Raw genomic sequence first — 23408 nt, 5'->3', positions numbered from 1 at the left:
CCTGTATCCTGGACCAACCATGGACTACTCATTGGCTGCCACTCTCACACTCCACGGTCACTGGGGCCTTGGGCAAATAGTAACTGACTACGTCCATGGAGAAACCTCTATTAAACTGGCCAACACTGGCCTCTACCTGGTCTCAGCGCTCACCTTTGCTGGCCTCTGCTACTTCTATTACCACAATGTGGGCATCTATAGGGCCGTGGCCATGCTGTGGAGCCTCTGAGGCACAATACGTCACCTACCAGCAACATTCAACGATTGTTCACCGCTGCCTCTGCTTCACTGTATTATTACCGAGTCATTGAATGAGGGAGAAATAGCAACAGGGGTTCCCACGCTGCATATAGCAGAATGACTTGGGGAAAGAGGCATCCAAATATGGGTCAGCAGCCACAGCCATTCAACAAAATGTGGGGATCTCTCATTGAGAAAAGAGCTAGGCTTGAGACAGGCTAGGGAGCTCACAAAGTTTTGGTGTTAATGCAGAGGCCAAACTATTAGTGATTGTAATGGCAGCCTTTTTGTGTGTGGCTGACCCCTTTCCTCTGTCAAATGGCAGCTTGGTTCCAACAGGTGGAGCAGAACTGGTCTTGAATTCCAGTCACTTGGGGTTTTTTTGGTCCTGATATTGCAATTAGTGGATTGCGTACACGGCATCTGGCATGGTGCTCAGGCTAGGCCCTAAGGAGTTGCTGTGCAAAAGGGAATTTTTCTTTTCTTTTTGCTTCACTGATGTTACAATAAAGAATTTACAGAACCCTAAAAAAAAATAAAAATCTGATCGATCTGCACCCACTTAAATTAAGCTGCACTAAATGCAAGTCTCACTCCCCAGGAACAATTGGGGCTGCATGACTAACCTCCTGATGTGGGTCAGATGTTTTATGAAATGTAATATTTAATTCTATTGATTCATCCCGAAGATTATAACCTGCAACAGTTTATCACTGCCGTTAGAAACAGGAATTTACCTTTGGAAATCAATTCTGGTTGAATCTCTTCAGAGAGGTTTTCTTCTTCCATGCTTCTACATTGTGGGTCCTATGAAGTGAAGGGAAGGAAAATCTTTCAGGACTCCAAAAATGAGTAGTTAGGGCATACTCAGTTTGTTAAATTATCCAGTACTTACACTAAAAGTGGATAATCATTATTTCACAGGCATGGAAATGTCTGTATGGAAAACCTGAATATTCTGGTAATAAAATCCAGAAAAGTTCCTTTGAGAGTCTGAAATTTGACATGAAGTATCAACATAAACAGCTAAGGGGTGTTCTAAAAGTTAGAAAGCTATTTTCAACCTACCATCCCTTTGATGAAAGTGCTGGCTGCAAAGTGAAACTGTGGGAAAAGAATAAGGTCTGGAGATAAGAAGACAGGAGACTCAAGCCTTTAAGGCAGAGACTATAAACCTTAAAGTGGAGAGTGAGTTGTCAATAAGACCAAGAACACTCAATATGGCAAAAACACTGTTGGACACCCCATTGACTGTTGGCATCATACAGCAATTACTGGATGAGCAACTAAAATAGATCTGAACTGAGATGGATAAGGTGGTGAATGAAAATGGTCAAGAGAAAGATGAGGTTAAAGACACAGAAGCTTTGGAGAAAAATATTGATTGCCAGAACAAGGCCTGCCAGAAGAAGTGGAATGATAAAGCTGGAGGCAGTAGATGATGGAATGGAGAGGACCTTTACACAGGTGCCTGGAGAAGTAAAATAGTCTTGCAGTGGAATTATGATGTTGGAGAAGCGGAATGGAACCATGGATGGAGAGATTACGGAATATTCTGAGCTGGCAGAGACAGAGCTGAGAGAGAAAGGATTCTGTGTACAATTTGGAGCGAATTTAGAGAGAAAAACTTTTTAAAAATATATTCCTGCTTCTTTTTCTTGTTTCTTTTCTTTTTTTTTTTTTTTGAGCGGTTTCTACTCTGGATCACTGAGGAGACTGTATGCACATGATGGAGATGGCTGGCTGGTGAATGACCCTGCGTGAAAGGCTGGAAAGGGAAGATCTCCCAGAGTGGGAGCAGAAAGGGAAGCTCCTGGGTGAGAGCTGGGAGGGTCCAGCCCTTTCTGTGTGACACTTGATTAAGATCTACCTCTGAAAGATGGCTTTGTATTTACTTTGTTTTCCCTTTCCTTATTTATTTTCAGTTAGTTTGTTTTAGATTGTACTGCAGGATGTAAAAGTTTCACTATAAATTTATTGGGATGGGGAAAGAATTCAAATAAATTAACTTTTCTCCCTAATTAAGTCCAGAAACTAAATCAAAGGTATAAGGAATAAAATCTTTTAAAACACCATAATACCTCAATAGCTGTCATCCTGGTCCTTTCTTCCAGCTCTTCAGCCACAACTGGGTGAATTTCTTTGCTGTCTAACAAAAGCAATTTAGATGTTTATATTCATTTGATTATACTCCTTGCAATGTTATTGCTGTCCTGCAATATTTGATGTCATCTATTAACTGCATTCCTTCATAGAGTCCTTTGTCTAGAATCCCAAGCATCACTCTATTAATATATTATTTTAACAGCAAGCTCAGTATTCAGCATGTTCTCACAAGGCCCTAGCATATGAATCAACAGTGTCTCTGTGCTTTGTGCTCTTTGACAGAAGCAGGCGCCCTCAAACTACATTCCTCTTGGGGGATGAAATGGGCATACAGTGCCCCTGTTGTGCCTTTGGCTCTCTTCAGTAAAGATTTTACAATTAAACTTACTTGCAAGATTCCTTATTCTCTGTGGCATTTTATATCTAGGCAAAAGCAGGCTAATCTCTCTCTCCATTCAGGCTATGCTACAAGATTATTAAAGATGGAAGCTTCTGGTGCAGGTAACTGTTCCTTTCTCTGTGTTTCATTAGGAACTGGTGGGTTTAAAATAACCAAGCCTTCCATGACACGGCTTCAGAGGATATCCCAGTTAGAAAGTTAAACATGAACTTTATTGTCTGTTCCACAAAACAGAACAGTTCTAGAAATTCCTAACTCTTCCAGATATTGCCAAATCCAGCATAACCCTAGGGACGAAAGAATATAACATTTACACACCATGATTTCAAAGGTGTAGGATTGTAAGACAATTTTCAGTTTTATAAAGGCTTTGATTCTTTGCACTACTTCATACTTTATACTGCAAGTTACTGCTTCAAAGTGCTCCACTATCTGAAGTCTGATGTGGCAGCTAAAGAGTGTGGGTGGTATTCAGGTACGTTTTACTCAGTTTAAATTACCCATTGAAGTTATTATACCTTAGTTATGTTCATTCATTTCAATGGTTAATGCCACATAAAACTTACCTGCCAGATACCTAAACCAATATATTTCGGGCAGCAGGCAGACAGACCTTTCGTTCCCCAAGAATTTTAACCTCAGGTGCATATTCTCTCTGCTGTGGTTTTAGAACCATGACTTACTGAATTTTATTCATCATTGCCACCTTTCTTGGAAATTTGATTTCAGGGGTTTCATAGAAATGTTGTAAATAAAACTGCTTAGAGTGGTATATAAATTTTGCTGAGTAACAAAAAAAAAATTACAAAAAAATGAAGGTTTCGTGCTAGCCAATAGTCTAGCTGCTATCCTTAAAACTCTAAAGTTGACCCTAATCCTGTTCTTAACTATATTAAATAGGAAAATCTCAACTTTGTTTACTATATTATTTCTTTGTATACTTGATCAACTGCAGGCTGTTTGCTTATTTATGCTAACTGGCTCCTAAGTCTAACTTCCTACACACCCCAATCATTAAATTCCGAAGTCTCAAAATACTGCAGTACATAAGGAACTTACCAGACTGATATGCTGCACTCCCTTGAGAAAACGCTTCCTTTTCATTCTGGTCATCCGCTTTAGCATTTATGTCAGCCAAGTGACTACCCTGAACTGTTCCTCCTCCAAGTGCTCTGTCCTTGGAATTTCCCCCCAATTCGACAAGTAATGAAGTCGAGCATTTCCTGTTGGGGAGATCCATTGTTTCACCAAGGTCAGTTTCTAATACTGGCTTGTGACTAATATTGTCTATTGCTAAATTTACATCCCCACTTTTCTGTTCCAGTGGCATACCAGATGGAACTTCAGTATGTTGCCCACTCTCTTGGGTTCTGCATTCATTCACGTGGTCTTCGGTGGATGTTCCATCACTGACAGAAGGGTTCAAAATTTCTGTGCCAAGGCTTTCTCCTATGCTATCAGATTGCACTGTATTTTCAGGCATTTCTGTGCATGTGGTGTCATCTGTGGTTAATTCTTCCACAGCACCCTCAGGTTCCCTCTGATGGAATCTTTGGCTTTCTTTTTGAAGCACACGTTCATCTTCAACTTCTTTGCTTGAAAATTCAAGTGGAGTTTTCTCTGAGACAGCAACAGTAGAGACACTGTCACATTCTTCCACTATTCCGGCTGCTATACTATCCTCTGGCATGTCTGCACTCAAGGCAACCAACTCATTGTCAGGTTTAGCAGTGGCAACACTAAGTCCAAAAGCATCATACTCTCCTCCCTTCTGAACCAAAATTACAGCACTCTGGTTGTTTTCTTCAGTGTTTTGAACCACAAATTCAATCTCTTGGCTTGTGGCTTCCTGAACATGTTCTGCTCCATCTGTGGAAACTCCAGCACCCGTAGTTCTTTCTTTAGCTTCTACTGGCACAAATGCACCATGGATGGTTTTGTCACATCCTTCTGTAGTAGAGATGGTGGAAGTCTCAAACCTTCCTTGGGTTCTACAGACCTGATCAATGTCTTGTGTCTCAACAGGAGACACAGAAGTCTCAAACGGTTCTACTGAGCTTGTTGAGATCATAGCTGTGTCTGCAGTTTGTTCCAATCTTAAGGGGAAATGTTCTTCTGCATCTTCAGTTCTTTCCTGGGAAATGGAAGTCTCTAACTCTTCAACTATGCTTGTGGAAATCACAGTGCATTCATCCCTTTCGTCTTTGCTATGAACTTCATCAGCACTTCCAGCTGACATACTGGGCATGGGAATAGCGTCCATTTCCACAGTAGTGGTCTTTTCTGCAGCTTGTATAGTAAAAAATGCACTTTTGCCATCTTCTATTGTTGCACTTGGCATAGGGGCTTCAAATTCTTCCAAGATACTTGTAGAAACGTTATTTTGTTTCCCAGCAGTTCCATCCTGATTCATATATTCAACAGCTGTGCTAGGCGTAGGGGTGTTGAAATCTTCTGTACTGATGAGGCTTGGAGTTTTCTCAAGGTTTTCAACTGCTTTTGCAACAAGTGGTGTTTGATCAGTATGCTTAGCAGAAGACTGAGCAGAGGTAGGGCACACTTTGACCACACTTGTAGAGATGGTCTCCCCTTCACTTCTCTCATCTTCATTAGCAGATGCTGAGAGAACAGCTACTTTCTTTGAGCCTATCCTAAACGGGCCTTCAGATTTCCTGGTATCTATGAAAGATGTGGCATCCTCATTCTTCTCTTCCACAGCTGACTCTTGATCCACACCTTGCTTTGAGGTTGCACTAATCACGTCACATTCATAATTCTCAGTAAATTGAGACTCTTTCTTTGCACCAAATGCCATAACATCTTCACTGGCCACACCAACGCTAGTGGTGCTACTTTCAACTACTCCCTTTGTACTGTTGTGGATATCATCAATTTTCAAGTCCTTCTCTAAGCCTGTCATGCTGTCAACAGCACCTTTATCGACATCTGAGGTCAGCTCACCCAAGTCAGTTCTAAGCTGGCCTGCAGCAAGGCAGATGGAGGAACTTCCACTTTCTTTGGCTCCAACACAAATCAGCACCCTTTCACTTTCTTCTGTTCCTGTACAGGTCAAAGTCTGTTCCGCTTCTTCGTTCCCTCTCCCTGTACTAGTAACAAAATTTTCACCTTCTTCATCGTCTTCTTTTGCACCAGTACTAGTCACACAACCTTCATCATCATAGGAACCTTGACTGACATCAATGATGTTTGTTTCCGCTCTAGCTGCTGTACTGTCTGTGGCAAACTCATATTTTTCTTGTGTATCTGAAGCTGCTGCAAAACCTTCATTGCTGTCCTCCAAACCAGTGCACGCAGCTGCAGCTTCAGGACCATCTTCCGCTGTTATGCCTGTGCTGGTGACGGCACTCTCACCATTCACAATGTCTTCACTCTTGTCAGCGTGCGGCCCAGTTGCCACATTGTTCGCCGCCTGAGCACACACGCCAGTCACAGCACGCTCATCTTGCGAGTCAGTACCAGTCACTGAACAGATGGCAGAGCCAGGACTTCCTCTCTCGGCAGCCGTACAAGTCACAGCACCCTCAGCAGCTTTAGCATGCTCACTTCCAGCTGCATTACTCCGAAATTCATCTGGATTTTCACTTGTCACAGGTCTATCCTTCGCTTCAGTACCCGCACTGGTAACAGCACCATCACTTTCTACTTCACTGAGGCAGGTAGTAGCACTGTCAAAGTTGCTTGTACCGCTACAGACGGAAGCCACACACCTTTCTTCAGAACCTGCACTGGTTACAGCATCATCTTTCTCTTCTGCTTCAACACTATTCACAGTCTGTTCAAGTTCTACCCTAGTTTCATTGATTAATTGTTTAGAATGCTCTTCTGCATAATTCACAATGCATTCTCCACTTTCCTCCTCCTTTGTACTGGTTGAGGAACTTTCACACACGCTAAGTCCTTCAGTGCCAACACCACTTTCTTCAGTCGCTGTGACAGGACATTCTGATATGGAATGAGCACCTTCCTTATTTGGGGTCCAACATCCCACAGTGAAACCTTCGTCTGCTTCTATACTTGTACAGCTCAAAGCAGTCTCACTTTTTTCTTCTGAGCAAGTAATAGTGGCATCGCCTTCTCTTTGCAAATGGATTGATGTACCTTCTTCACTTTGGCTTCCTCCAGTGCTAGTAGCTGTTACAGCACTCCCAGTAGTTCTCTCTGTGCTCGTCCCGATAACAGTCACATCAGTCTCCATGCTATTGCTGATGCTAACACAACTGCTGCTTCCTACACTGCTGCCTACTACATTGTTTTCATTTTTATCTTCAGCGACTCTTCTTAAATCACCTCCTCGCTTACTAGCCATCACGGACATTTCACCAATTTCTTCTGGAGTGTTCTTGGGCACTGACCCTGAAGACAATTCTATTACAGCACTGACAGTATGGTTTTGATTTGTTTTGCCTTTGTTTGCACATACCTCTGTATATACTATAGTTGGGCTGGTCATCTGATCACTCTTTATACTGCCAGTTAAAGCAATTCCAGTAATCTTTTGCATAGTACCTTCTTGAATGCATATAAAACCACTCGTTTTCTCTTCAGTCACTTCTTTACAACTTAGGTGCCCTTTGTCACCTGCATTAGAAATTTCCATGTCAGTGATATCACTCTCTTTTATGTTACCATCGAATACAATGCTACCATGCTGTTCCGTTTTAGCAGTATGTGCTTCATTGTCTGAAATGGTATCTTTATTAGCTGGCCTATCCAAATTAAGAGATTCCTCCATAGATACATCACTCAAAGGGTTTTTGACTTCTGCAACAGTCATATCCATAGATTTTTGATGGACAACACCTTCATTTGACAGCTGCTTGGTTGGAGAACTGCTTTCTTCACTTTTAAAGGGATCACTTGGCACATCCATTTCCTTCGTAGGAGTCTTTTCAAACTTTTGTTTGGGGTTACTGAAACTGGAAGGGGAAGATTTTGAGATTTCCTTTGTAGGCAAAGTTTTATTCAACTCATGCAATGAATTATGGTGCATTTGGTCTTTGGCATTGTTTTTAAATTTAGTTTCTTGTTGTGAATTATTACTGATTTCTTCTTTAGGTTGAGTTATTTGATGCTGTGCATTGCTGTCCCTTTGTTCTGACTGTGTATCCATTGGCTCTTGGCATTCTTCAGAATGTAACATGTGCCCACTAGTCCAGACTGACATTTCTGCTGATGATTTTTCTTCTCTTTTATCTATTTCTTGGAATGAAAAACTTCCCTTTCTGCTTTCACTAGCTGATTTTTTAGTTGTTCTTTTATCTGTGAGCAGATTTTCTTGCAACTTTGCATGAGTCTCTACTTGTTTAACAGCTTTGTCATCTGGTTTGCTGTCATCTTCTCTCTTTTTCATGTCCTTACTATTATGCTTCAAACTTCTGCTCTTGTGACCTTCAGCTGACATTTTCCTTTCCAGTCTTGAACTACTTAAATCTTTATCACTTTTATTTCTCTCTTTTGCAGATGATTTTTCTATTGACTGTGGCTTAACTCGATGACTGAAGTCTTTTTGAGAACTACTAACTGAATGTGCTCCACTGTCAGGGTCCAATTCTACAGAATTTTCTTCAAAACCTTTAATTTCAGTTTTGGATTTACACTGCTTATCTGGATCAGTCTCTTCTGAATTAGGCCCGGATTTCTGTCCTGATTCCTGCTTGGAGGAACTTTCTTGTAGTTTAGGTTCAGGTATTTTGCCTTGCTTGCTGTGGCTCTTGGACCTGGACTTTAACAGTAACTTCTCTTCCAAAGCATTCTTTGATTTCCGCCTGTCTTTGTGTATACTATCACCTTGCTTTAAAGTGTTATCAGAGTTTGTCGATTCTGCATCATGTTTGTCTTCTGAATAACCTTCCCCTTTCCTTGATGTTACAAAACTATGTTGCTTTGATGTATCTTGAGACTCTTTCTGTGGCCTTAAATCACTTGACAGTCTTTTAGACTTGTGGTCTGCTCTGGGTTTATCTATAGAACCCTGTCTGTCTTTTCTGTTTTCTTTACGTGAATTTTCTTCATTTTTTAAAGCATGTTCAGAAACACTTTTCAGATCTTTGCTGTTTGCTGATGTTTTCCTTTCACTTCTGTGCTTATTCTTCCATTCAGCTTTGTCATCTGAAAAAGATTTTGTTAGCTGGCTATGCTTCTGAAGATTCTCCTCGCTTTTCAGGCCTTTCTCAGATGGCAAATTTTCAGCCTCGTCACCTGTTTTATGAAACACATCTCCTTTACATTTATGCTTAATTAATAATTTATCTTCGGAAATACTTTTCTCTTTTTCATTTTTATCTTTTGATGATCTAGCCTCTTTCCTGGGTGCACTTCTAAAACTTTGGATTTCTGAATCATCCTTTTTAACATGCTTTTCATTTTTAAGTATGCTTTTCTGCTTTTGAGGTTCTTCCGAGCTGGTCTCTGCTCTATCAATCTGAGATTTGGGATCTCGGGGCTCAGTATCCTGCTGCATTCCTTCTATCTGGAGAGAAGTAGATGGTCTTCTTTTGTGTTCTTTTTCTACCTTGGAATCATTTCTGTTTTCATCAACTGAATGCACCGTCTCTGAAAGTCTTCTCACAAGTTTACTTGCTTCATTTTTGCCTTGACTGGCCTTCACTTCTTTTGCGGAGGGCTTTTCAACACCCTACAATATAAAAATGTAAGTATGATTTCTTTGTGCGAAAGGGTATTTTCACCTGAATCATGTCAAAGCCCATGCTCATTGTCTGAACTGAAATCCTTGAATTTAATTGGAAGAATTAACTGCATTGTGCAGCATGTAATTTTGTGCATTAAATCATTTTTAAAAGGTTAATAGTAATCTAACTTAAATCTTAGTAGTTAAGATTTTCTTCATTATACTAATGGCTTAAAACCTATAAAACAGTACTGAAGTGCAAACAATACTAGTTATATTTTTGAATTTTAAAGGTACAGCTCAAGCTTACAGTCTTACAGAACAAGAACCAAAGTTTAAATGAGGGACTTACTTCAGTAATCTTCTGAGGTTCTCCAGGATCCTTCTCAAGCTGCTCACATTTTTTCTTCTTGCCTTCTTCTTCATGCCTGAAAGAATAATAAAAAAAGAGATGTATTGGGCTACAACTCCCATCATCACCTATAGTGCAGCCCATGGTCATGGTTTATGGGCCTAAAACCATGGTTCCCAAACTATTTCAAACTGTATCTATACTACTTTCAAAGGATTTGCACTTTGTAATATGCAAAACATACTAATTTTATGTCCTCTGCAATTACCTTGACTCTCTCTTTCTTTTCCTGCTGAGGGCTACCTTCTTTTCTAAAAATCTTTGTTCTTTCAGAACATCCTTGATGCTGCTACCGCTGGCTTTCAATTCAAGTCCTCTGGTAGGAGTTTCTTCCAGGGTTTGAGTGCTCTTACCTAGAACGACACAGTAAAGTATCAAGCTGCAATTTCTGATATTTTGGATGCAAAATGAAATAAATTGTTTGGCGAGTACTAAATTAAGTATACACTCTCTTGTGCAAAAAAGCAACTAACTCGCAAATAGAAAACAGCACAAGAAATGTTCATCTGAAGTACAGCTCCGCACCTTGATTTGCACCTTTCAGTGTTTTCGTTTTTTCTGCAGCTTTCTGTTTCCGCTTTTCTTCAAGTTTTTCTCTGTTAAGCCTTCTCCTTAACAGTCTCTCTTCTTTTTCTCTAGCCTGAAGATAAGAAAATGGGAGTTCATATGATGGGATCCAAAGCATGTTTTCACTACCCTGCTTCCACCAGCAGCCTCTATGTCTCCCCAGAAAGCTTCCCTGAAGGCTAGAAGAGTATCTTCAGTGGCACCCAATGAGGTATGAAGGACTGCTGTAAAAAATCAAAACGTGAAAACCCTATTCCTGTCATGCAAAGGCTTCTCTAGATGCTGGCCATAACTGTTTTTGTTTTATTGAAATAAACCCACAATATGTTTCTAAAAACCTAATAACCCTTTTGATTGTACTTTCTTGTCTGCAAAGTAAATCCCCTCCCCCCAGAAATTGTAATCAAGCAAATTAACTCAGTTTGGACACAGTACCAATCTATTCTGAAATGCAAAACAAAACCCTCTCCAATGGATCAATATGCTGGCAGTAATTTTGTGTATCAAACAGAAGTTCATCCGATAAAGAAATTAACGAGTTCCTCAAGACATGAAACTTTTCTTAATATTCTTTAGTTTTCCCTCCATTAAGACTACTGGACATAACCACACCAAGACCAAGTCTCCAGAAATGCTTCTTGAAAAGACTGGAGGTCAGAAGAGGTATCATTAGGAATAGCTGACTGCCACATTAATTGATAATAAGCAAGAGGCTTGAGAATGGCACAACACTGGTCCAAACTGAACTAGCTTGTGTTCCAAGCATTCCAAAATAGGTCAGAACAAAGGAGAGAAGCAGTTTCTTATGCCTGAAATGTCTACACATGTATTGTGTTTGTAGTCTCGATTGTTTTCTTGTTCTCATTTCTTTGCTAAATAATTTTTTTAAAAAATAAAATAAACCAAACTTACAACAGACTGGCGGCGTTGCTCCACAGTCCCTTCATCATCAGAATCACTATAATACTTGGAGTAGAGGTAAGGCTTATGGACGTAAGCATGTCGCCCAGATTTTGTTTTTTTATTGCTGGCCCAATCAGCCTCTGGCTTTGTTTTAACCTGATTAGGTTCTTCTTCATCATCTAGAGAAACATAGAGACAATGAAGGTTACTAGACAGCATGGATAAGGAATCTGGTGCCATGCAAGATGTCAGTGAACTCCAACTCCCATCAGCAAAGGCAAAGTTCTGGGATAATAGGAACTGGAGCCCAACAAACATCTGGAAGTACACAAGAACCCCCTCCCCAACCTTAACGGAAATATGTTTTTAAAAGCCAGATCTAGGTTGGGATGAAAGGGACAGGCAAAATGTTCCATGTGAACAAAAGAACCTTTCTGCCTTCTTCTTACTGTAGCTCCTTGTGTTCCACCTCAAAATCTGATACTGGCAGTCAGGGGACCTACTGGAGCAGCGCTCAATGCAGAAGCTGGAAGTGAAAAATCAGCCACCAAGGCAAGCTTCCCCACCGCCCCCTGGCCAGTTGACAAACATTCTGTGCTTGCACAGATCTCTTCAAATTCTTCCCTTTTCCCCCCCACACATCTAAAACTAAGGGAGAGCTTAAATCCCCAAAATCTGTTGGGGGGTTAAAGAAAGTTAGTTTATTAATAAACAGCAACATAGAGCACTTAGTACCCAGGTGCTACAAGGCAAGTTGGCAAGGATTCTGGAAATTGAAATATTGCAACAGTATTGTAGAATACCTAGCTGTCTCAGCAAGAATTTCTTGAAGGTATGCGTTGGTTTAAATTTGTGATGCAGCACAGGCATATCCACTAAAATCAGAAAATGTATTAGCATTTGAATAGATGGCCTGATGAACCCTAGACTGAGCACTGGATTTAGATGAGGCCCAAGCCAAATGGGGCTTGTTTGGAGCACTCAGACAACTCGAGTACACAGCCATGACTTGCTCTGAGTCAGGTTGTCTTGGTCCAGACAAATTGGTTGCTGTCAGAGGATGGGACAGCAGGCAGAAGTAGAGGCAGATAAACTGGGCCAGAAAACTGTGCAATACCTCCAAGACTTACTTGGCTGGCAGCTGTCTTCTGGGAGAAGGTAGGCCCAATGCTATGAGTCTCCTTCCTGCCTTGATGCCCCACAGAATTGATGCAACAGCTGTTGAGCAGAGGCATTGATTCCATGGGCAGTGGGTGCTGCACTGCAAGATTTCCTGCAGGAAAGCCGCACCATACAGGATCCTATTCTGCACAGTTATGGTGCACCTCCATCCTTGATCATTTTAAAGCCCCATTTTAACTGAATATTAAAATATGGTTTTAAAATCCATTAAAAATGGTACTCCAATCCCCCACTTGTTTGGGGGACAGCTCCAAGGTAGTCCCCAGGTGGCACAGGGCATATCAACCTGATCCACGGGCCACAGATTTCAGTCACAGGGTGGATTAGGGGGCCTGTGTACAGCCCTAACTGAACACCCCATTTAGATTATACTGTACTCTCAACTAACAGATTACATGGGATTAATGAGATGATAAAGACAAGCCTAGCATTTGGCTGCAGATTAATTTAAGAGTTTTGTGCCCACAGCTATGCAATTTTCAAACTGCACAGAACACAGCAAATTTAACCCTGTGATGAAAATAGGTTGTCTATGTGAGGGCATGCAACATCTCTGCTACTGAACTGTATACTCAATTCATTTTTGACCAGTTTCAAAAAAATGGGTGATTTCATGTCAATACTGATGAAAAATATTTTTCCTGTGTTGTACCTAGATATCAGTGTGTACGTTTGTGCGAGCTTGCATGAATGCTCCCGTCTGTGCATTTAGGGCAGGTAGGAGGAGGTGGCAAAGTGGTGTGGCTTCCTAATCAAGTCACTATTGGTAGCTAAGAGGGGCCAATCAGCAGGGAGGTTCCTGCACTGCAGACCCAGCAAAGGAAGCATTTGATTGGCTCCACTGCAGCACCTGCATGAACCTCTCTCCTGCCTCGCCCCTGACCCTCATGGTTACTGGTAGCAACACCCGTATTGAGAGGCCAGGGAAGTAACAGCACCCCCCACCGCCAGCCACTACTGCAATCAGATGTTATTAAACTCTGTATCAACATCAGTATAACACATTATTTCTCAAACTTGGGTCCCCAGCTGTTGGGACAACTCCCAGCATCCCTAGCTACTAGGACTAGTGGTCAAAGATGCATATTTGAAGATAAATGTTCACATTTTGCTTTCTCCTGGCTAGGGAATTAAATCCAGTGCAGATTCAGGACTGTTACCTTACCATCAGAAACGATCTCTCCTTCTTCTGTGCTGTCTGAAAGCACAACTTCCTCTTCACTTTGTTCTTCAAAGGAAGAAAGATCACTGGTGTGCACAGAGCTAACAGTGATATCGCTGAGTATGTCAACATCAGAATCCTCCAACTCTAGTTCTGAAAGAAAGGAAGATCTTTTAAAACATGGGCCCAGAGTCCCACATGCAAGTGGAAACGGTTTACATGAATCCCTGGGGGAGGCTTGCCAATTTACATCCTTCAAACATCACATGGAAAGCTGCAATGGCACTCTAAGTACACATAAGCAACAAAATGCTGTTGCAAATATTTGCTTTCTAACACTAGAGCATCCTACATAAATTAGAACTTTCTTATCAACCCCAATAGCCCCGCCCAACCCTCATATTGCGTGGCCACCTGTGGTTTTTATACCTGCTTTTGTACTTTCAATTGCTTTGTGCTTACTACTGTTCTTCTCCAGAGCTGAATATTTGGTTGATTCTGCCTCTCTATCTTTCAGGGACTTCTCTTCTTTAGCCTTTAGATCATCACCACTCTTTTTCAAGCGGTCCAACTTTTTCTCAGATTTTTCTTTCTTCTCCTTTTTCCTCTCTCCTTTCTCCATGCTCTCTATTTTCCTATCACTTTGGGCCATCGGTTTACTTTTCTGCTCATCACTTTCCTGTACAGCTTCCTTGCTTGGGTTAACCAAACTGTTAATTTCTTTTGACAGACTTTTCCCTTCTTCACTTGAAGAAAATAAGTTATTTACATCTTCTGAGTTGGATACTGGTTCAGAGCTTTCTTCTGCAGTCTCACAAAGCAATTTCTCTCCATCTAGCAGATCTTCTGAATTCTCTACACCACCGTCTTTCTCTATACCACCATCTGTGCTCTGCTGAGACAGGAGTTTTTTCGGAACTCTGTCATTAGTCTTTGAATTTGTTGCTTCTGTGGATGCCCTGGCTGCACTTGCTTCTTGGTTTAGAGAAGTGATTGTTTCCAAAATGGACATAGCATCATTAGCTACATTTGTGCTTGGAGTGGAAGCAGGAACACCTTCAAAGGAGTTAAGTAAGAACAAATGTCATCCATTAGTCAGAAAAATCTGCTCTTACATTTATGTCTCATATATTAAAGCAAAAAAGAAACCTGAAGAATTGAGGGGAGGGGATATTGCAGGTTTCACGCATACAGTCATACCTCATGTTACGTTTTTTTCAGGTTGTGCGTTTTCAGGTTGTGTCCTGCAGTGACCCGGAAGTACCAGAAAGGGTTACTTCTGGGTTTCACCGCTCGTGCATGCACAGACATGCAAAATGCCGTCAAGCACATGCGCAGAAGCGGCAAATTGCAACCCGCGCGTGTGCAGATGTGGGGTGTGTTCTTTTCAGGTTGCGAACGAGCCTCCGGAATGGATCCCGTTCGCAACCAGAGGTACCACTGTATATGGTGAACGTCCAATGTGATCAAAGATTTTTCTGGGGCAGGGGGATCCTCCAGTTTGCATTTCTTAGCACAGAAAGTACTGATCTGATGTGTAGAGATCTTTCCTATTCTAATTAATTCAAGAGAAAATTAAAAAATTCCTTCCAGTAGCACCTTAGAGACCAGCTGAAGATCTGAAGAAGTGTGCATGCACACTAAAGCTCATACCAAGAACTAACTTAGTTGGTCTCTAAGATGCTACTGGAAGGATTTTTTTTTAATTTTGTTTCGACTACAGCAGACCAACACTGTTACCTACCTGCAACTAATTCAAGAGAGTTGTGGAAGCTTCTCTGTGTGAAAGAAACACATGATGTTTGGGTTATTCCTTCAGAGCAGCTGAGTATAGCAGGCTTAAAACTGATTCTATTATCTTTTTCTGTCAAGGTCATGCTGACTCTAATAGCAAGACCAGAAGGAACCTGGTTTCACTCTCTTTTTCATCTCTCTTTCCAACTGTGTGGTGCTTTGTATATAGTATGTTTAGTGTTAAGGTTTAGTCTTATTATAAGGTATTGCAAGTTTGAGTTAAGTCTGATGCAACTGCACTTCTTATGGACAGTGCCAATCCTGAATGCACTGGATTTGTGAAAATTATTCTCAATTTTCTTTAGCAGCAGTAAAGCTCTGCTGGATGAAATACAATTGCCTCTGGTCTATTTTTTGGGGATCCTGCAACGTGTTTAATTTTTACTCTGCTAACTATACACTGGAGTTCTGCTCTGGATCAATATGAGTAGAATAAATGACAGAATCATCCTACATATAATTGATCCTTGGAGGAAATCATGATAATTAATTAGGACTCAACTCAATTTCAGACCAACTCCTATACTGGTAAGATTGCACCATGAACACTTACTAAGAAGTTGGGAGGCTAAACTTCAACTTCCCTTCCTTGATACCTTTCCATCTGCTTACATAATCACCAAGCTCCAAATTAAGACTTCATAGCACATCAGTTCTGCCGGGAGCAATGGACATAAATACCTTGCATCAGAACAGAAGTGTCTGGTTTTTCCTCAGGTGCAGCTGCAATGGGACTGGCCTCCTCTTTGTGGCTTAATGTGGCTAAAAATTCATGGACAGCTTTCTCTACTTGCGGCCTGAATATGTGATTGATCTTTGGATCGACAACTTGAGAAATTATTCTGTCAATTCCAGATTCTAGCATTCCAGATCTGAAACAAAACAACAACATAAAATAGCATATTTTGGTCTAGGAAGTTCGCCTCATATTGGTCCTGCAATAACTCTGTACAGGAAGATGATGATGATGACAATGATAACAATAGTAAGAGCTTATTTCAGTTGTGCAAAGACTTCATCATATATATTCTTGGGGTTCCCAACAGCCTAATAAGATACTCTAGATTCATCTGCATATTACAAAGCATGCATGTATTTGATAGTGACAGAGAGTCACTAGCCTAAACAACACATATGAAATTTACTGCAGCATTTGAAATTGGATCTTCCTGGTTCATAGGTCACGCTTAGCCACTACCCTACCCCAGCTCTCTTATAATAATGCACTATAACAAGAAAGCTTCAAACTTGTTTACTTCTTGGGGAGGAGCAGGGGGAAAATACTTGGCTGCCCATTATGGGGATAACAGTGCTGAAGCACACGCAGTGAATACACTTGCTAAAAAGCAATACTTTATTTTTGCTTCAAGCCAACAGAAATACTCTTTTTTATCTTGTAATTCAGTCAATCAAATTTTCACTGTTTGTAGACGATGGTCATTACAATACTGTACAGGCACACACACAGAGAGAGAGAGAATTAAAAAGTTAAAGTATTACCAATTTTCAAAATGGTTTTAGGTAAAAATGTAGCCCCAGTCCCCATTAAGGCTCCCCCACTAAACATTTCTTGTGTTCTGCAAGTCTGGGGAGACGCCACAAGCCTGCTGATAACTCCCACTAGTAACTGGATGGTGCCATTTTGGCTACATAAGGCTCTACGCTCAGAGAATAAGATTGGTATTAACTCATAGGACACTTAAAGCATTTAATGAACCGAAATTGTACCTTCTGAGAATGTATAAAAGCTCTATTTCCCTTTAATGCTTGGTTGGTAATCGTGGTAAACTGTACCCCAATGGTGCTGAAGACAGCGATAGTAAATATCTGGCTTTCAAAATAATATAATAACCTGATATGGATGTATTTAAACATAGCAAAGCCTACACCTGCAATATCCTCAAGTTGAAACATGGTAATCTATTAAACTACTCCCTAAATTGCTCTTGAAACTAGTAAGTGCTTTTTCTATGTTAAAAAAATGGAGCGGAGATCCAATTTCTTAGGTTAAGAAGTATAAGTGATAAATACAAGACATATGATTTCTTATATTTCTGTGAACTTCCTACTAAATTCAGAGACTAGTGAGTTGTCACAATGATTCAAACAGCAGTCTTCCCACTCTCACCCTGTCAAACTGGTCATGAAATGAAGGATGTTTTAATTTATGATGTGTCAGCAGCTATCTGAACACCACTAAAAAGCATTTGTTGGACCCCTGTACTGTTTTCACCAATGCAACTACATTAGGCATTGCTGCATTTTAAGGAGTGAAACTTACTTGAGAACCTGTTGTCTAATATTGTTTCTCAGTTGGTTCTTGTTCAGGTGAGGACTCCATGTATGAGTTGCTAGATGGTTGGAAACAAAGTTGTCCACCCGCTGCCTCAAATTCTGATAAGCAGGCTAAAAGGAAAAATGAGAAATGCTATGTGAAACTTCTTATTAGCATATCCTTGGCATTCATGAGATTGGACACAATGGAAGGTACTCAACTAAGTTTAACTCAGTGTAGACCCATTGAAATTAATGAGTTTAATTTATATTTACTAATCTCAATGGGTCTACTCTGGATAAAACGTAGCTGAATACCACCCAATCACTTATTCATACACAGGAGAAGTCTCACTGAAATCCATGGATTTAAGCTAGTCACTAACTAAGCCCACTGATTTTAATGTGTCTAGTCTATAGTTTGATAACACACCATAGCTTAAAGTGACTCAATTAAAAAGGGGGAGGAAATACATAATACACACCAGCCTTCTCTAACTGGGGCAGAGGAACAAATGTTTTAATTTAAAGAAAATTTCCCTGCCAACAGGTCTTAAGCCAGGAGTAGGTATCTCACTTGCTTAAGCCTTGCATATTGGCTGAAATTGGCCGCATTTACATATAACACTAATCATGGTTTTGACATTGAAATTCTACTCAGTATTGATCCAGAGTAGATTCCAGTGTATAGTTAGCAGAGTAAAAACTTAAACACACTGCAGGATTTCCCCAAAAATAGACCAGAGGCAATTGTATTTCATTCAGCAGAGCTTTACTGCTACTTAAGAAAAATGAGCATAATGATCACAAATCCAATACATTCAGGATTGGCACTGTCCATAAGAAATCCAGTTGCTGCAGACTTCTTAAACTTACAATAACTTAAGTACTCGGGTTAAGTACTTAATTCGTTCCAGAGGTCCGTTGTTAACCTGAAACTGTTCTTAACCTGAAGCACCACTTTAGCTAATTGGGCCTCCTGCTGCTGCCACACCGCTGGAGCACAATTTCTGTTTTCATCCTGAAGCAAAGTTCTTAACCTGAAGCACTATTTATGGGTTAGCAAAGTCTGTAACCCGAAGCATCTGTAACCTGAAGCGTATGTAACCCGAGGTACCACTGTAATAAGACTAAACCTTAACACTAAGCACGCTATGTACAGAACACCACACTAGAAGCAAAAGAAATAGAAAGAGAAAGTGAAACCGAGGCTCCTTCTGGCCTCTTATTATAGTATAGTCAGCATAACCTTGAAGAGGAGAAGAGAATCAGTTTAAGCCAGCTGTACTCAGCTTCTCTGAAGGAATAACACAAACAAACCTTCTGTTTGTTTCTTTCACACAGAGAAGCTTCCAGAACCCTCTTGAATTTAGTAGAACAGGAAAGATCTCTACACATCAGATTAATACTTTCTGCACTATGAAATCCAAACTGACAGGTTTAGCACTATGTTGAAAAGCCTGTATGAGTCCAATCTAACTGTCAGGTTTGCATACAACACAAAAAAAGTTTTGTTTCAATCTTGGTTTTATATTCAACCTGAGGATTGAATATAAAACCCTGCTTGGTTTTATATTCAACCTGAGGATTCTGGTTTACACAAGAGTAATTTTAAGGAACCAGACATGGCTTGAAATTGGCTTGTTATGAAATTTAGCATAATTTGTTTTAAACCAAGATCTCATGGCTTTTTTCAGGTGGGCGCCATTGTGAGAGAACAATGGTGAGTTCCTACACCTCTTTCTGAAAAAACAGGACGGAGTACTCTCTTGCACTTGCAGTATAGATGCAGACACATCCTCACACACTACTGTTATTTGAAATTTTAGCTGCCTTTCAACAATAAATCTGCACTCAATGCATACTACAATAGCCTAGTTCTCCTCAACATCTAATTCTCTACGCACAAAGCATGTTTTTGAATTGCAAATCATTCTATCATATGAGTCTGCACCTTCAGTCCGAAGTGGTACAGCCCCCCCCCCCCAAATTTCCTACCACAGTGAGATCTATTTCACTAAGATACTAGCCTAGGGAAGAGGAAAACAGGAGATGAATGAGTATTCACAATAGTGGTTGGGTGAGGGCAGAGCTTTGGTATCTTTCTCAATTGCCTGGCAACTAGGATTGCAAGGTCTTCTGTTTGACCTGACGCCTCATGCAAATTCACAGCACAAAGGTGGAGAATTAAAGGAAAAGAGCTGTTTTATACTTGTCTCTGTTTTCACTTTTAGGTAAAACCCCACATCCATTAAGCCACACATCCCAAACTGCCAGGCACAGCCAGGCTCTGCCCAGTAGTCTAGCTCCATATTGCTTGCACAAGTCTAGCTCCATATTGCTTGCACTGACTGGCAGCAGGTTTGGGGCTTCACACAGAGGAGCCTTCTCAGGGGTGGCTGCTCCCAGGCAACTTTGGAATTTCTTATCTAGAGATGCTAGGCAGGCTCACTGTCCTTTCCAACAGGCCTTTAGGAACTGACTGCTTTTAATGGGCGGGGCTGGTGCCCTGCTGTTTTCCTTACTGTATTTATTTGCATGGTTTTAACAGATCTCTGTTTCTCAAACTCAGGTCTCCAAACTACAACGCCCATCACCCCAGCTAGTTAGGGATGATGAGTGTTGTAGTCTGACAACAGCTGGAGACCCAAGTTTGAGAAACACACACCAACTCTAGGGGGCAGAGGTGTCTTTGGCCCCTCAAAGTCTCTTGGATGGGACTGAGCTCCCAGAGTCCTGAGCTTTTGGTCATACCCTGCCCTATGACCAACAGGTCACTGCCTCTGCGGCCTAGTGGTCCTGCCAAGTGGGGACTACAAGTCCCATCCTGACTGCCCCCTCTGCGTAGCTCAATTTGCCCACAGGGCCAGCCGGGGAGAGGCCAGCGGCCAAGCACAACGCCATGCTGCACGGCTGGGCTCTGCGCTGGGCTTCCTCCTGATTCAACAGTTGCGTGTGCAACTGCACAACATCACACGGCCCTCGCCCCAATGTCAGGCGAAATGTAGATGGACGGTTTTAAGTCTATTAAAGTTTCCTCCTTCTTCTACGTTTTCAACAGTTCTTATTCTCGTCCTTAAAACGCCTCGAGTCCCTCTTGTAGGTGGGAGGGGGGGAGGCAGTGTGCATGTGTGTGTGTAAATAAACCTAAAAGCAATGACGTTAATACCAAGGACAGGGCTCTGGACCAAGAAGCACAGGCTCTACCCCCGAGCTGCAGCCCTTCGCCTCGACGCCTCTGGCAGGCAGGCTGGCACTCAACAGGCAGAGCTTCTGCTATCCGACGGGGGGGGGGGCGTTTCCAGAAGCGCCTCCTGCTGCCGCCGCCAGGGGCTGGTCCAGGTGTGGGCGCGGCGGGAGGGCGCGAGTCTCTGGGCAAACGGGGCTCCGAAGGGCCCCCTCCCCGCGTCCCCTCACCTTGGTGTCCACGTCGGCCAGGCAGTCGCGGCGGAACTGGTCGAAGAGGCCTTGGCTCTTGAGGCGGTTGAGGATGAGGGAGACCAGCTCGGGCTCGGCGGCGGCCGAGGAGGTCCCGGGGAGCGGCGGCGGGGGCTGCGGCTGAGGCGGCGGAGGGGGAGGCGGAGGGGGCGGCGGCGGCGGCTGGGCGGGAGGCGAGGCTGCTGTCGCCGCCGAGGCCGCCGCTGCCGGTGCTGCTGTTGCGGCGACGGCGCTGCCGCTGCTGGACATGGCGCTTCCTCACACGGCGGCTGGTTACCGAGGAAGCGGCAGCGGCAGCAGCGGCGGCGCCCGCGACGCTCCACCCTCTCCGCCCCAACCCGGAAGCAGAAAAGGACGGCGCCGGAAGTGCAAGACAACGAAACGCAAGGGGGAAAGAGGGGCACCGTCGGCCCATAAGGCGAGCGGGGGGGCGGGGCTATTTCGCCCGCCAAAGTACGCCTGCGCGCAGCAGCAGCGGGGCAAAACAAAACAGACGCGCGACGACGTTATTCAGGCCACGCCCCTTGCTCTTGGCTCCGCCCCTGGGAATGTGGCGCGGTCTGTGATTGGCTGCTCTTGTTTCTTTGCTGGAAGCCTTCTGGTTTCTGTTTGGGGAAAAGGCGGGGAATGAAATGGAAGACAGTAGAATGGAATGGAATGGAACAGAACAGAATGCAATAGAACAGAATAGAATAGAATATAGACGACGCACCATCTTGAGGCTTCTATTATCTACGCTGACTTGGGTTTCAGGCATGATTCTTCCTCCATCCTCCCTGGAGATGCCAAGAACTGAAGATGCGAACCTAATGAATGATAGGATTGAACATGCAAAATGCGTTCTACTCAGTACTTTTTTCTTAAAAAAATGTCTAGGGGTACTCTCATTTTGACTCAAGAAAATCACCATTTTATAGTTCAAATTGGGAAAAATAAATACAGTAAATGGACCAAAGTCCAAAGATTCACAAAATGTTTAGGGGTATGCATACCCCTGCGTACCCCAAGAAAAAAAGCACTGGTTCTATGTTTAGTACAGAACCTGCGTTTTCCTCCTTTGGGGGATAATAGAAGGGCCAGCCTGTTCGTGAGGTGGACAGAGGCAGCCTCCTTGGGCGGCAGAATCCCAAGGGATGGGGCCCCGCCTGTCCCTGCAGAAGTGAGGAGAAATGGCTGCAGCTTCTACAGAGCTACCCCAGAGTTGCTGTGGCTGCAGCCCAGCCCCCTGCCACTGGAGAAGATGTGAAATCTGTGTGCGTCTTATGGAGTGAATGCAGACTGCGCAGCTATCCCAGAAGCCAGAACAGCAAGAGGGATCGCTGCTTTTGCTGTGCAGCGATCCCTTCTGTTGTTCTGGCTTCTGAGATTCAGAATATTTTTTTTTCTTGTTTCCCTCCTCCAAAAACTAGGTGCGTCATATGGTCTGGTGTGCCTTATAGAGCAAAAAATACGGTAATTCAATTCAAACCTGGAAATGGCAGGAGAGAACATGACTCACAAGGAGACCCTTCCTGAAGCCCGAAGAGGACATCAGGGCAGAGAAAGCCCCGAAGAGACCAGAGGCTTTTCAAAATGCTGCTCAGCCACCCCCCCAACAGCTCATGTGGAGGATAGTGCTTATCCTATGCACCCTCCAGTCTCTTGCCAGCCCCAGAGCTTCAATTCTAGTGGCAGATATTTTTGGGTGCAGTGTTTTTTGGATCTATAGAAGAGAAAGTGGCAGAGAGAGTGTTTAAAGGGTGTCTAGATGGTCCTTCCTCACTTTATGTGCGCAGGGGTCCAGAATGTAATCCCTGCATAAGTGAGGAGTCGCCTCCATATGAGTCAGAACACCCAGCCATGGATCTCGTACATCACATCTGATTTGCTCCTCATATGAGCAGCTTTTAAAGTACCAGGTGCTCAGATCCAAACATGAACAAATACCGTGGGAGGCAGCAGGCCAGCTGGTTAAAAGCCCAGAGACAAGTGCCCTCACTGACAATTTACCCAGACCAAGGAAAGTCAGCAGATTTCTTGTGTTTTTATAGCTCTTCAACGACACATCGCTTCCTCCTTGATTACAGGCGATTATGTTAAAAGTCTCATCTGGAATTGTCTGTATCTTCTTCCACCATCTCATCTCAGTGATTCTAGGGGACAGATGAAATTTAGCCCAAGCTTTGGGATTAGTTATCAGTTGCAGTGGGAGTAGAAATCTTAATTGGGAGTGGACCGAAAGCAAATCTCACTCAGCCTGAACTCTGCCCCACCACCACCCCGGCCTCTGAATCTTGAGCCA

The 23408-nt window shown here is 42.6% G+C and overlaps 1 protein-coding gene across 1 annotated transcript in view; it reads right to left on the bottom strand.

Moving 5' to 3' along the window:
• Nucleotides 1–21458, bottom strand: part of BOD1L1 (biorientation of chromosomes in cell division 1 like 1) — a 38381-nt gene extending 16923 nt beyond the window's left edge. Inside the window, exons 1-12 of the mRNA XM_081925530.1 lie at nucleotides 21107–21458; nucleotides 17697–17821; nucleotides 16097–16287; nucleotides 14051–14677; nucleotides 13625–13774; nucleotides 11287–11456; nucleotides 10333–10447; nucleotides 10016–10160; nucleotides 9748–9823; nucleotides 3806–9401; nucleotides 2322–2389; nucleotides 978–1047 (exon numbers count right to left, since the gene is read on the bottom strand). Of these exons, the coding sequence (XP_081781656.1) occupies nucleotides 978–1047; nucleotides 2322–2389; nucleotides 3806–9401; nucleotides 9748–9823; nucleotides 10016–10160; nucleotides 10333–10447; nucleotides 11287–11456; nucleotides 13625–13774; nucleotides 14051–14677; nucleotides 16097–16287; nucleotides 17697–17821; nucleotides 21107–21376 (7603 nt within the window). The 5' untranslated portion in view covers nucleotides 21377–21458. The remainder of the gene's footprint in view (nucleotides 1–977; nucleotides 1048–2321; nucleotides 2390–3805; nucleotides 9402–9747; nucleotides 9824–10015; nucleotides 10161–10332; nucleotides 10448–11286; nucleotides 11457–13624; nucleotides 13775–14050; nucleotides 14678–16096; nucleotides 16288–17696; nucleotides 17822–21106) is intronic.
• Nucleotides 21459–23408: the final 1950 nt, after the last annotated feature.

This window comes from Podarcis melisellensis (genome assembly GCF_964234715.1).
Source record: "Podarcis melisellensis genome assembly, chromosome: 9".
Taxonomy (NCBI): domain Eukaryota; kingdom Metazoa; phylum Chordata; class Lepidosauria; order Squamata; family Lacertidae; genus Podarcis; species Podarcis melisellensis.
This window is presented reverse-complemented; position numbering and strand designations above follow the sequence as displayed.